At 41.4% G+C, this 12,834-nt stretch overlaps 1 protein-coding gene and 1 long non-coding RNA gene across 7 annotated transcripts in view; both read right to left on the reverse strand.

The window, feature by feature from the left end:
* The window catches only part of CTNNA2 (catenin alpha 2), a 505,236-nt gene that overhangs the window by 371,590 nt on the left and 120,812 nt on the right, over positions 1–12,834 (reverse strand). For all 6 annotated transcript variants that reach the window (XM_027660541.1, XM_027660548.1, XM_027660542.1 and 3 more), the window contains 2 exons: positions 12,483–12,602; positions 9,536–9,802 (listed from right to left, as the gene is read on the reverse strand). In XM_027660541.1, the coding sequence (XP_027516342.1) occupies positions 9,536–9,802; positions 12,483–12,602 (387 nt within the window). The remainder of the gene's footprint in view (positions 1–9,535; positions 9,803–12,482; positions 12,603–12,834) is intronic.
* Positions 105–477, reverse strand: LOC113955264. Its single transcript, XR_003530480.1, has 3 exons — positions 462–477; positions 257–298; positions 105–198 (listed from the first exon to the last, which is right to left on the reverse strand). It is a non-coding gene; the product is annotated as an uncharacterized LOC113955264 (long non-coding RNA).

Raw genomic sequence — 12,834 nt, forward strand, 5'->3', positions numbered from 1 at the left:
CCTGACAACCTTCACCCAGGCCCTGACAACCTTCCCCTAGAGCCTGACAACCTTCATCCAGGCCATGACAACCTTCCCTTAGGGCCTGACAACCTTTACCAAAACCCTGACAACCTTCACCCAGGCCCTGACAACCTTTACCAAAACCCTGACAACCTTCACCCAGGCCCTGACAACCTTCACCTAGGCCCTGACAACCTTCACCCAGGCCCTGGCAACCTTAAGCCCTGACAACCTTCACCCAGGCCCTGAAAACCTTCACCCAGGCCCTGACAACCTTCACCCAGGCCCTGACAACCTTAAGCCCTGACAACCTTCCCCTAGGCCCTGAAAACCTTCACCCAGGCCCTGAGAAACTTCACCCAAGCCCTGACAACCTTCACCCAGGCCCTGAAAACCTTCACCCAGGCCCTGACAACCTTCACCCGGGCCCTGACAACCTTCACTTCAGGCCTGACAACCTTCACCCAGGCCCTGAAAACCTTCACCGAGGCCCCAACAAGCTTCACCCAGGCCCTGACAACCTTAAGCCCTGACAACCTTCACCCAAGCCCTGACAACCTTCACCAAGGCCCTGACATAGCTTCGACCTATGGCCTGACAGACAGTCCCTATTTTAACAGCAGTTCATTTCGATGTAGCTAAGATGTAGCTAGCATGTTTGCCCCGACAAGTAGACAAGTAGTAATTAGGGATCTGGTGCCACCTCACTGAACACCTGGGCTCTGCTACACACTTGCAGGATTATTGCACACAAAGACAGAGATTGGGTTTGAAACTCATAAATGGCCTATGTTTGGGGTAGGATTCTTGAAATAACAACCATGTTGGCCTCTTTTCTGGACACTTCTCTCAGTGTCTGCCAAAGGCCATTGTTGGAAAGGGAAACAATGAATTTAGAATGAATAGTTACATACAGCTTTTTCTTCTTGGTCTTCTCAGCAGAAAACAACAGGAGCTTCTGCAGGAAGTGCCCACTCGCAGCTGAATACATCAGCTCAAATTTACAGCTGAATATGAGTCAGCAATGCCCTGGTAGCCAGGAGGGCCAACCCTGTCCTGGGGCACATCAGGCAAAGCCTTGCCAGTGAGGCAAGAGAGAGGATTTTCCCGCTCTGCTCTGCACTGGGGTGGTCTCACCTGGAATATTGTGGCGATTTTGGGCACCACAATGTAAGAAAGATATGAAGCTGTTGGAGAGTGTCCAAAGAAGGGTAATGGAGATGGTTAAGAGTCTTGAGAGGAAGTCTTATGAGAAGTGGTCGAGGGCACTTGGTCTGTTCAGCCTGGAGAAGAGGAGGTGAGGGGAGACTTCACTGCAGTCTAGAAGTTCCTAATGAGGGGAGGAGGAGAGGTAGGCACTGATCTCTTCTCTGTGGTGACCAGTAACAGGACACAAGGAAATGGCCTCAAGTTGTGTCAAGGGAGGTTTAGGTTGGATATTAGAAAGAGTTTCTTCCCCCAGAGGCTGATTGGGTACTGGAAAAGGCTCCCCAGGGAAGTGGTCACAGCACCAAGCCTGATAGAGTTCAATAAGTGTTTGGGCAATGTTCTGAGGCAGAAGGGGTGACTCTTGGGGATGGTCCTGTGCAGGACTAAGGGTTGGACTCGATGATCCTTGTGGGTCCCTCCCTTCCAAATCAGTATATTGTGTTATTCTGTAAATGGAGATATTCTTTCTCTGAAATATTAGTGTTGTTCATTTCTCACATATCTAAGTTATAGAGGCATCTCAGAGGTGCTAAATAAACATAATCAAAATAGCAGCAAGTGTAGTCTAATTAAAACATTTCACTTAGTGTTCTTTCTGAGCTACATAACCTGAAAAAACTAGTATATTTTTTTTTATTTAACACTTCAGATATTCATACTTTACCATTTACAATTAAATAAGAAACTTGCAATAATTTCAATAATAATGGAACAATTTTATTGCTACAGGAAACATATTTCTTTGTAGGAATAATATTTAGGTTTTTAAAGTGTATTTCCTTTCCGTGTTTTTACTATCTCTAACAAATTTGTGTGGATGAGAGTTCACTACCAAAACTCCTTTGCAAATAAACTTGCTACAGTTCTGCTACAAACATGATAAATGTATTAGACAGGAAAGCACAGGAAGCACTTGGTCTGTTGGCTTTTTCTATCACTGGAAGAAATGGTAGCAATCACCTATGGTTAAATTACAGAGTATTTCTGATTGCTAATACAGTACTAATTTACTATACAGGAGCATTTTGGGAGGGGGGAAAGAAATATTATACATAAAAAAATAAAACCAGAAGCCCACTAGATGGTGCTCCTATACAGCAAATAGAGATCAGCAGCACCATTCCCACAATTAAAGGTGAATGTAGGTAAGATCCTAACCCACAGTAACCCAGGGTGCTTCTTTTTACAGAGGTCATACCATGTGATTCATTTGCTACAAAATCCTGCAAAACACTACAAAATCCAGTGCTGTCCTTTGTACTCTGGAACTGACATTTCCACAAAAACATATCAACATGCCCATTCATACACAAGCACAGATAAAATATTCACCATAATATGTCATTCAGCCAACTGCTAAGATTAAAAGCAAAGTGAATTTCTGAAACAACTGATTAAAACAACTGAGATTCATGGAATTATACAATGGTTGTGTAGGAAAAGACCTTTCAAGGTCATCCAGCCCAGTCCCCCTGTCATGAGTAGGACATAGATCAGGTTGCTCCAAACCCTGTCCAGCTTGGCCTTGGACACTTCCAGGGATGGGGCAGCCACAGCTTCTCTGGGCAACCTGGGTCAGGGCCTCACCACCCTCATTTTAAAGTATTTCTTCCTTATTAGGCTTATTTAGCATTACTTAGTAACAATCAAAACATCAGTGTTTTATCAACATTATTCTCATACCAAATCCAGAACACAGTACTGTACCAGCTACTACTAGGAGCTGGATTTCGATGATCCTCGTGGGTGCCTTCCAACTCAGGATATTCTATGATTCTATGATATCAAAAATAAAAAAATCAACTCTCTCCTAGCCAGGACACGTGCATATAGTGTGAATCTGCCCTCAACCTAAACTCTCTTTGCAATTCTTCCTGCTAAACTACTCATGTTCGGCATGGAAAAAGCTCAGGAAAAAGAAACACCAAAAGTAGCTCATAGAAGAGGTTGCAGTGGGCAGGGAAACGTAGTAATAGCTGGAAGAAAAACCTTGTTTAACCCCTTAACATCATCAGGACCCTGAAAATTTACTCTGCTTACTCCCCATTTGAAAGATCAGCTCAGCATCCTCAACTATATGTCTGGCGAAGCTTTTAGTAACAGTGTAAAATGCAACATTGTGGTGTTGGTCATTATGTACCTAATATGCAAAAGATGACCAGTCTGATTTTTCTCACAGGAGAACCGAGGAGCGCAGGAAGTGCCAAAGTATCTCACTACTGCATAGAAACCTGGGAAGCACTGGGATGCAGCCTGGTTGCCTTCACATGGGAAATGACTGGCCTGACACTACTCCAGTGTAAAACCCACTTCAGCTGCACAAGGGAAAAAAAACCAAACCACAACTATATTTTGGGGCCCCTGACACAAGAAAGTTGTGGACATGTGGGAATGAATCCAGAGGAGATCCACAAAGTTGATCAAAAGGATGGAGCCCCTCTGCTCTGGAGCCAGGCTGGGAGAGCTGAGGGGGTTCACCTGGAGAGAAGGCGGCTCCAGGGAGAGCTGAGAGCCCCTTGCAGGGCCTAAAGGGGCTCCAGGAGAGCTGGAGAGGGACTGGGGACAAGGGATGGAGGGACAGGACAAGGGAGAATGGCTTCCCAGTGCCAGAGGGCAGGGTTAGATGGGATATTGGAAAGAAATTCCTCCCTGTGAGGGTGGTGAGGCCCTGGTACAGGTTGCCCAGAGAAGCTCTGGCTGCCCCATCCCTGAAGTGTCCAAGGCCAGGTCAGACAGGACTTGGAGCAACCTGGGCTAGTGGAAGGTGACCCTGCCCACAGCAAGGGTTTGGAACTGGATGGTTTTTAAGGTTCCTTCCAACACAAGGCATTCTATGATTTTCCAATATTTCATTCCAAGCCATATATGAGGATATCTGAATTTGCAGGGCACTTTCTCCAGTGCACACTGACATGGGCATTCTTATTTAAATTCAATATATAACTGCTACTATACAGAAATAGCCATTAGCCTGGGCTTCCCTAAATACTAGAGCTCAACAAGTCTGGTTCCAAACTGCTATGTGAGACATGCAGTAATATTTTTTCAATTGTTTCTTACCATTTTGATATTAAAACAAGCACGTTTCAATTCTTATTTTGAAGCTCACATTTTCTCCTTTTCTCTGCAGCATCACAAGTCACTTCCCTGAAGTAAATTTGGATTCCATAAATATTATGAAAAAAAACCCCAAAATCCATTCTCAGGCTGAACATCTAACAGCTATTTGTTCAAAAAGTGACATTTTAAAGTAGTCAGCCTTTTGTCTGGTATCTTTCTGTCACATTTGATAGTTCTTAAGTTTAGTACAACAAAAAAAAAAAGGAGCCTTTGCTATTGCTGTACCCAATTAGTGTGTCTTTGAGTTTCTATGTAATTTTTCCCCCTCATTACACGCTTATTCGATTTTTCACTCCATTTAAGTTGCACTGCATTCTCTAGCCATGCAAAATATTCCTAGAGGAGCATTAAAATATTCAAGAAATACGTTATGATAGCCCATTTATTAAATATGAGCTGCATTTAACAGCCTGGAGGACAGTGACCAGTGTCATCAGACACTTTCCTTCTCATCATATGTAGTTGTTTCCCCAATGGTTGACTTGCACTGTTCAAAAATTTATTAAAGATTGAGTTACTCTGCCTGGAATTTTCAGTTGAAATGCTGCTCATAACAAGAAATGGTACAGTTTCAGTACCTTGGGAGCTATCCCAAATACATAAATACCTCAAGTACTAAAAATCATTTTAACCAACTCTTTCAGTTCTCAACCAGATCAACTCATAGAATCATGGAACCATAGAACATTCTGAGTTGGAAGGGACCCACAAGGATCATCAAGTCCAACTCCTGGCCCCACACAGGACAGGCCCAATAAATCCCACCATGTGCCTGAGAGCACTGTCCAAATGCCTCTTGAACCCTGGCAGGTTGATGCCACGACCACTTCCCTTTATATTCCTTTGAAAACCAAATTATTTTGATACTCATTCAAGACTCAACATGATTTGGAAATCAGGGAGTAAAGGGGTGACCCACAGGCAGAGCAATTCAAGATGTTAACAAGAACCAACACTGCTGGTCTGCAGCTTTAAAGATAAATGGATGTGTGTACGTACAGAGAAGCAATAAATCGAGTATTAAAAAAATCTAAGAGATAAAAATTATAAAATATCAGATAAAACAACATCAGGTATAGGGTGAGTCAGTTTGGATTAACATATATTAAAAAGCAAGGACTATATGTCCCTTTTAACAAATAAAAGATCAATTTCTTTCACACTGCTAGAGGGACAACTTGCCCACACACACACAAAACTCCATTAGAAAGTCAGCTAAGCCATCCCCTCAGCTCTTCCTAGAGCAATACAAAAGAAAACAGCTGTTTGCTTTTGTCATCAATGGAAAGAAGGGGTTTGGTCCTTCTTCCTTCAGACATCTCTTCCTCCCCTTTCAAAGTCAGAGGATTTATAAATTTGTTTTATCGTTGACTCATAATTTTAGTGTAGATAATCCAAGCCCTGCTTCAAGCCCAGGAATGATCCTTTTTATAGGGTTGTGGTGCATGCATAGTAAACAGCTTTATATTTACAGCACCATTACACCTACTCTCACAGCACTGTACCAGAATGATTATCCTCATTTTTTCATATCAAAATATAAAGAAAGATATTTAGAACTACTTTATGGGTAAAGTATTTTAGGTTACCCAGTTTGAAACCCCTAGAATTCCAATTTCCACAGTGGTTTGCACTTCTCAAGTGTTGTCAGTGCATCCAACTGACACAGCTACGCTGGTGGGACTAAGGAATCGTAATCTCAATCCACACTCTAAAAGGAGGCACTTTCCTACTCACCAGAGATCCCAAGTGCCCAACAAACACTATTTTTGTCTGTCACAGCCCCATCTCCATTCTGTCATGACGAACATGTCCCTCAACCATGTACCTGCAGCCCTTGTTGTGGCAGAGAAAATCATGGAATCACAGAATTGTTTGGGTTGGAAAAGACCCTCTAAGATCAAGTTCAACCACTCCTCCAGCACTGCCTGGATCACCACTGACTCATGTTCCCAAGTGCCACATCCACATGGCTTTTTAATCCCTCCAGGGATGGGGACTCTAACACCGCCCTGGGCAGCTCCTTCCAATGCCTGACAATCTTCTCTGTGAAGAAGATTTTCCCAATATTCAGCCCAAACTTCCTTGGCACAGTTTGAGGCCATTTCCTCTCCTCTTGTCCCTTGTTCCCTGGGAGCAGAGCCCAACCCCCTCCCGGCTCCCCCCTCCTGTCAGGGAGTTGCAGAGAGTGAGAAGGTCCTCCCTGAGCCTCCTTTTCTCCAGGCTGAGCCTCCCCAGCTCCCTCAGCTGCTCCTGGTGCTCCAGACCCTTCCCCAGCTCTGTTCCCTCCTCTGGACACAATTATTCCTTTATTTTATATGCAGATATAATTATACGTTTTTATACCCACACCCTTTTTTACCTCTTTCCTGTTGCCAAGCCTACATCAGATGCCATCTATCCTCATCTTAATTTTCATCTACCACAGATTTCCTGGTCCCTCTCATTTCATTTCTTCTCCCTTAATAATTTCACTTTCTCTCTATCTACCTCCCCACCACACTCCACTTTGATGTGCAGGTCCTTCTCTGCTACACATCATGATGGCTCTGGGGAAAGCACAGAGGATACCCAGATAAATCCATCCCACAACTTAACATTTGACAACACAACAGTCCCTCAATAATCAGAGTAGCTGAGTCCTTACTAGATCAAAATTACCATTTTCTGAGTGAAAACAGAGTGTCTTCAGAGTTCACAGTAAGTTCTTGATATACTTATCTGTGAAATTTCAATAAATTTGTCCAAGTATCATGAGGGGAAGTAAAATGTGCACCCTTAGTTGCATTAGGAACTCAGAAATATTTCATGAGAACAAACCATATACCCTATTATTAGTAAATTACTAATAAAACCAGGAATACCTAGCTTAAAATGATCTAAGGTTAAAGCAGAAACATGAAAGTTAAAGGACAAAGCAACAAGGCATTTAACACCTACTTTTGTGATCAATCATCTTCAAACAGGACCTCAAAGAAGAAAATCTAATAAGAAACACATTTGTGAACTCTCCCTATTTCTACATAAATTATCTCTGAGAAGCGATAAATGGCAATTCTTTCCAAAACTTTGCTGCTAATAACTCAGAATATGACAATGAACACGGCAACTAGTTAAACACAACAGCTAAAGTGCTTCAAATAGGTAGAATAATTACTTATGTTACACATGATGATATTTTGATTGAGAAAATATTCAGATTATTTAGACTGCAGTGATCTGAAGCGTTAAACCAAAGAACACTGTTTCTGAAATCTGAAATAAGGAATGTTGAGAAATGTTAAATATTATGGGGAAAACTGTAAACTTATTTTGAATATAGAAGAATTATCTTGTCATATAATCCAGGGTTTAGTAAGCATTTCATACCAAATACAAACTGATCTCAATCAATATGACTGATACTGCAAAATAAATACTCTGCAAAATTATTTTCACTAGAAAATACAAACTTTGTTTCCCTTGTTGAGGTAATACACTGCCAGTATCAAAATCAAACAAATTTCTCCACCACCTTTGTACTTATGACATAGTTTCACTAGTCTGGTAATTTTTCTTTCTTGTTTGCTTGTATAAAACAAAGGTAAATTCACAATCATCCCACCATCACACCTATAAATTTTGACTTTCCCTAGGGCTTCAGAAATACCATCTCTGTTGCAGAATTAAGTATGAATAAATCTCATTCAACAGCTAAGCACTTAGTTGGAAAATAGATAAAATAATAGTTTTAATCTCTTTATCCCCAGTAAGTCAGAGGAGAAAGTTTTCACTCAGTTTTCTAAAATTAGAAAGAGAAAATCCCCCAAAAAGGTTGCTTTTTCACACATAACTGTGAACAAAACACAATGCTATGAATATACATCCCCCATAAGCATTCATGATGCCTTGCAACATCGTGGAAAGTGGAAAAGACTTTACCTGAGGAGAAAAATGATGAATATTCTCATAAAGAGGCTGGGGACAATATCAGATGTCTCGCATAGTCTTCACTACATTTATTTTCACTAAGCACAACAACTCCCTTTGCATTGAACAGCAGCCTTTTCCAGAAGGCAGCAGCAGCATCATCAGTTTGGGGTTGAGATGTCACATGTTTTCTGTCCCTGTTTGTCAAACCTTTGCTGCCCATAACGTGCAAAGTCCCACACAAAAGCCAGAGTACAATCAGACCACACAGGGATATTATTCCCAGGATCTTACCAACAAGGGACCTGTGAGCTGAGAAGGCCCTGAAAGCCATGCAGGATTCCTGAAATCTTGACCCACAATAATTGTGCAGGAAAAACCACGGATGCAAGAACAGATGCAGACGACAAGGCCAGTCCAACACACCATGAGATAAACCACCTCCACTTTCAGCCTTAAATCCAGCAGGACTGAGCAGCTCCTGACTGCATGTGACAGAAGCTTTTATTGTACCCTTGCTCATTAATTCAAGTCAAGAGGACACCATTCCCTAATAACAATTTTAGCAAACCCTTGCCCTAAGTCAGAATGAAAGAGAAAAATATTTTCAGAGACTATCTGTAGGTTTGTTGGGGGTTTTTTTTCACTTTCTAAAGAATAATCCTCAAATGTGAGATAAGGAAAAATCATCAGACAGGACTGGCAATGAAATTAACAGTTAAACAATTAACTGTCAAGAAAGTTGCTTAAGCAGAACTATATCTATTGCTGGAAGAGAGGCTGCAGCACTTTGCCTGCAGCTGAACTGACTGCTATCAACTGTGTTTGAGAAATGCTTTTTCCATATCTTTGATTAACATAATTCACAATTCAAGCTGAATGTTCATGCTTCCAAGATGCTGAGCTCCATCACCATCTTCATTTTTTTTTTGTCTTGTCTTCCTCACTTGCCAGACAAACAGGATTTGACCATTCAACCAACCTCAGATCTTGATCACAAAACTAAACTGCCAGATGTTGCATTATTTAGAACTATGTAGCTGGATTTGTCAAGGACACTAGGGATAAAGAGAACTTCTTTCTTCTCTATCCCAGCCACTCCATCTGAGCACAAATAACTCCTTATAATTCCAGCCCACTAGCAGCAAACAACTATTCCTCATTTAAAATACACACAAATCAACGTTCACCCTTTGCCTTTCGGACCTGCATGAAAAGGGGAATTTGAGTCCTGTATAAGAATGACTTATTACATGGAGAAACTCTTCATTTCCCACGCCCTTCTGATACTCACATCAAATTCATTCAGGGCAGCAGCAAGCTCTCCTATGCCAGTGTGGCCCTTGTTCTCGTCGGTGGGTGAGGTGGCCTGGGCAGCGTTGGAGATCCCAGCAATGGCCTCCTGCACTTGCTTGAAGACGTAGTCCCTGTTGGCCCTCGTGGCTGCAACGTCGGGGTGGCGGAGGAAGGCCTGGGACGCCGTGTACAGCATGGTGGCGTTCTTCTTCAGAGCCCCTCGGGCTGCAGCCATCTCATCCCTGCAGTGAGGGTCCTTCAGCTCCTGCACAAAAACACAGGGTTTTCATAGAATCACAGAATGGTTTGGGCTGGAAGGGACCCTCAGGATCATCTTGTTCCAACCTTCCTGCCACGGGCAGGGACACCTTCCACTAGCCCAGGTTGCTCCAAGTCCCATCCAACCTGGCCTTAGACACTTCTAGGGATCCAGGGGTAGCCCCAGCTTCTCCAGGCAACCTCTGCCAAGGCCTCACCACCCTCAGAGGGAAGAATTTCTTCCTGATATCTAATATAAATACGCTCTTACAGAGCTTAAAGCCCTTCCCCCTCATCCTTTCACTACATACCCTTGTAAATAATCTTGCCCCATCTTTGCTGTAAGTTCCCTTCAGGTACTAGAAGGCCACAATTAGGTCACCCCAAAGCTTCTCGCCTCCAGGCTGAGCAATCCCAATTCTCTCAGCCTTTCCTCATAGTAGAGGTGCTCCATCCCTCTAATCACGCCAGTGGCCTCCTCTGGACTTGCTCCAACAGCTCCATGCCCTTCCCTGTGCTGTTGTTCCTCAGGGCTGGAGGCAGCTCTGCAGGTGGGGAAAAGGGACAGAATCCCCCCCTCCCCTGCTGCCCACGCTGTGGGAGCAGCCCAGGATGTCGTTGGCTTCCTGGGCTGCAAGTTGTAATTTACAGTTGCAAATATGTCCTTGTGTTAGAATGTATTGCCTTAGGTATCCATGGATGAACACCATCCAGTGGTTTTGCAGAGAGGGAATCAGTGACAGAATCCACCACAAATGACAGAAAGAATTCCCCTCCTGCCCAAGGAAGCCCAGTCCTTCTGTGTAGTTACAACTGTTACATACTGCCCACAGTATCTTACAAAGGGTCCACACACTTCCCTTATGTAAAAACCCATCAAAAATTTATATAAAACATTCAAAATTACTCTTCCTGATCGACTGGATTTGGTCTGTTCATTCCATAAAGGCAATGTGAGTGCAATAATCCTGTTGCAGCAAGTCCCTTATTTTTCTAAGTGCTATACCCACATCCTTCATACAATTATCATATGGTAGACCTTTAAAAAGCTATCAAAATAATAATATTTCCTAGATGAATATGGGTTTAGCTCTTACAGACCTAGAAAATGTACCTCTCACTATTTTTAGACTTTCCTTCATATTTTGCTCTATTCTTCATACCATGTAGTGTTTGTCTCTTTTGTATATGACATGTATTTTCTTTTATTTCCCCTGACAACAAGAATCAGATATTGCACAATATGTTACTAGAATAAGATAGTACTGTATTATTGTTGATCCAGGTTCTTTCAATTATAGGGTACATCACATTGTCCCTGAAACCCTTTGAAATATTAGTTAAGATAGTCCTAACAATACCCACGAGGGATAACAAAACATTATTACTTCTATTTAAAACTATGAATAAAGAAGTCTGGAGAGCTGAACAGTTTACTTATGTTCACATATAGAATCTGTTGCAAACACTGTAAAACAACCCAGATATTCTGGATTTAGAGGTTCCACCCATGGACTAATTTCAGCCACACATGTTCCTAAAAAATTTATCAGGCTAGAAAACAGAAGACATGAAAGGAAAATCTATGAACATCTTAGTAGTTCTAATGCTGTCAAGATTTTCCAGTTATATGGAAAACTTTATTGGCATTATAAAAATGCATCTTCAGAAAATTTTAAGAGATTTATAACTTTAGATTTTTTTATCATACCTCCAATAAGAACTTAAAAGATATAAACCATCATAAGCTTTCACATTTTTCTCTTTTTTGCCATATTTGTAACTGTATTTCCACAGGGGAAGTGTCTGAACATACAGAAGAGTCCTGTTCATAAAGTGACTAGATTTTACATTTGTAACTTATTTCGTTTCAAGTACAACTCTGAAAATGCTGCTTTTCATTAAAAACAAAACAAAACAAAACAAAACAAAACACAATCATGAAGTAAACTGCCATTACTGTAATTCAGAAAATAAGGTAAATAGGTAGAGGACAATGGAAAGCCAGCTTTCCAAATCTGGTGTGCCATGTACAAAGATGACACATCTCTAAATTACTGGTGGTATTCAAATACAACTGAAGTTGGAGAGACCTTATGCAACTCCACAGTGACAGCACTGTCTTAAAAAGAACAGAGTGCAGGAGAAAGTTTTCTTTATTGCAAAGTTGTACAATTGCAGACCTGGAATAAATGTTATCATGAATTTCTGGGGTTTTTTTTTCAGTTGCCTTAGCAATGAATAAATAGGATGGAGTACTTGGTTTTTCAAATATCTGAAAATTAATACAAATGGTTTTAAACACAAAGTAGATTTCTGTTCCTCATGAATTTTAATTGTACTAAACCACCAAAAAGCTTTAGTAGTGGTTTACCAGCTGTCAGAGGGACCTGAGATCTGCATAGGTTAGAATTAAATGGGAATAATCATCAAATGAAAACTATCCTTAACCTCCTGAATCACTGGCCTTTTCACTCCTCAATCTGTTATTAACTGAAGTTGCTTGAAAAGTACTCTGAAAGAAGCTGTACTTTTGGAAAGCTTCATCATATTCAAAAATAATCAGTCTGATTAAATTACAGGCCATGACACAGCAATTGCTCACTGCACATTTAAAACTAGGCTTGGACATAAAATACAAGACCTTTAGAACCAAGACAGACTTTCTCAACCCCTCATGGACTCACCTGTTGTCGTCTGGCAGCCACATAGTTCAGTTTTACCATCTCCTTCCCAAATTCCTTGAAGCGATTCGCTAAATCTTGCTCATTTGTTGCATTTTTCACTGCTTCTAGTGCTTCCTCTACCTACAAAATAATACATCAGATGTGTCACCATTTTAATCTGGGTGCACTTTTGACAAATGTGTAACTGTTCCACCCAATACTCTCTATTACATGGACCCAATTTAGCTTTTACATCCATCACTGTACATTTGCTCTATGATAGTCTGACCAACTTTAATTAGATTTCTTTAATAGAGCAGCTGTCATTCTGCATTACTTTCCCTCTACCATGCTCTGAGATCATGTAAAACCA

The sequence above is a fragment of the Corapipo altera genome, unplaced genomic scaffold, assembly GCF_003945725.1.
Source record: "Corapipo altera isolate COAL_440 unplaced genomic scaffold, ASM394572v1 295, whole genome shotgun sequence".
Taxonomy (NCBI): Eukaryota; Metazoa; Chordata; class Aves; order Passeriformes; family Pipridae; genus Corapipo; species Corapipo altera.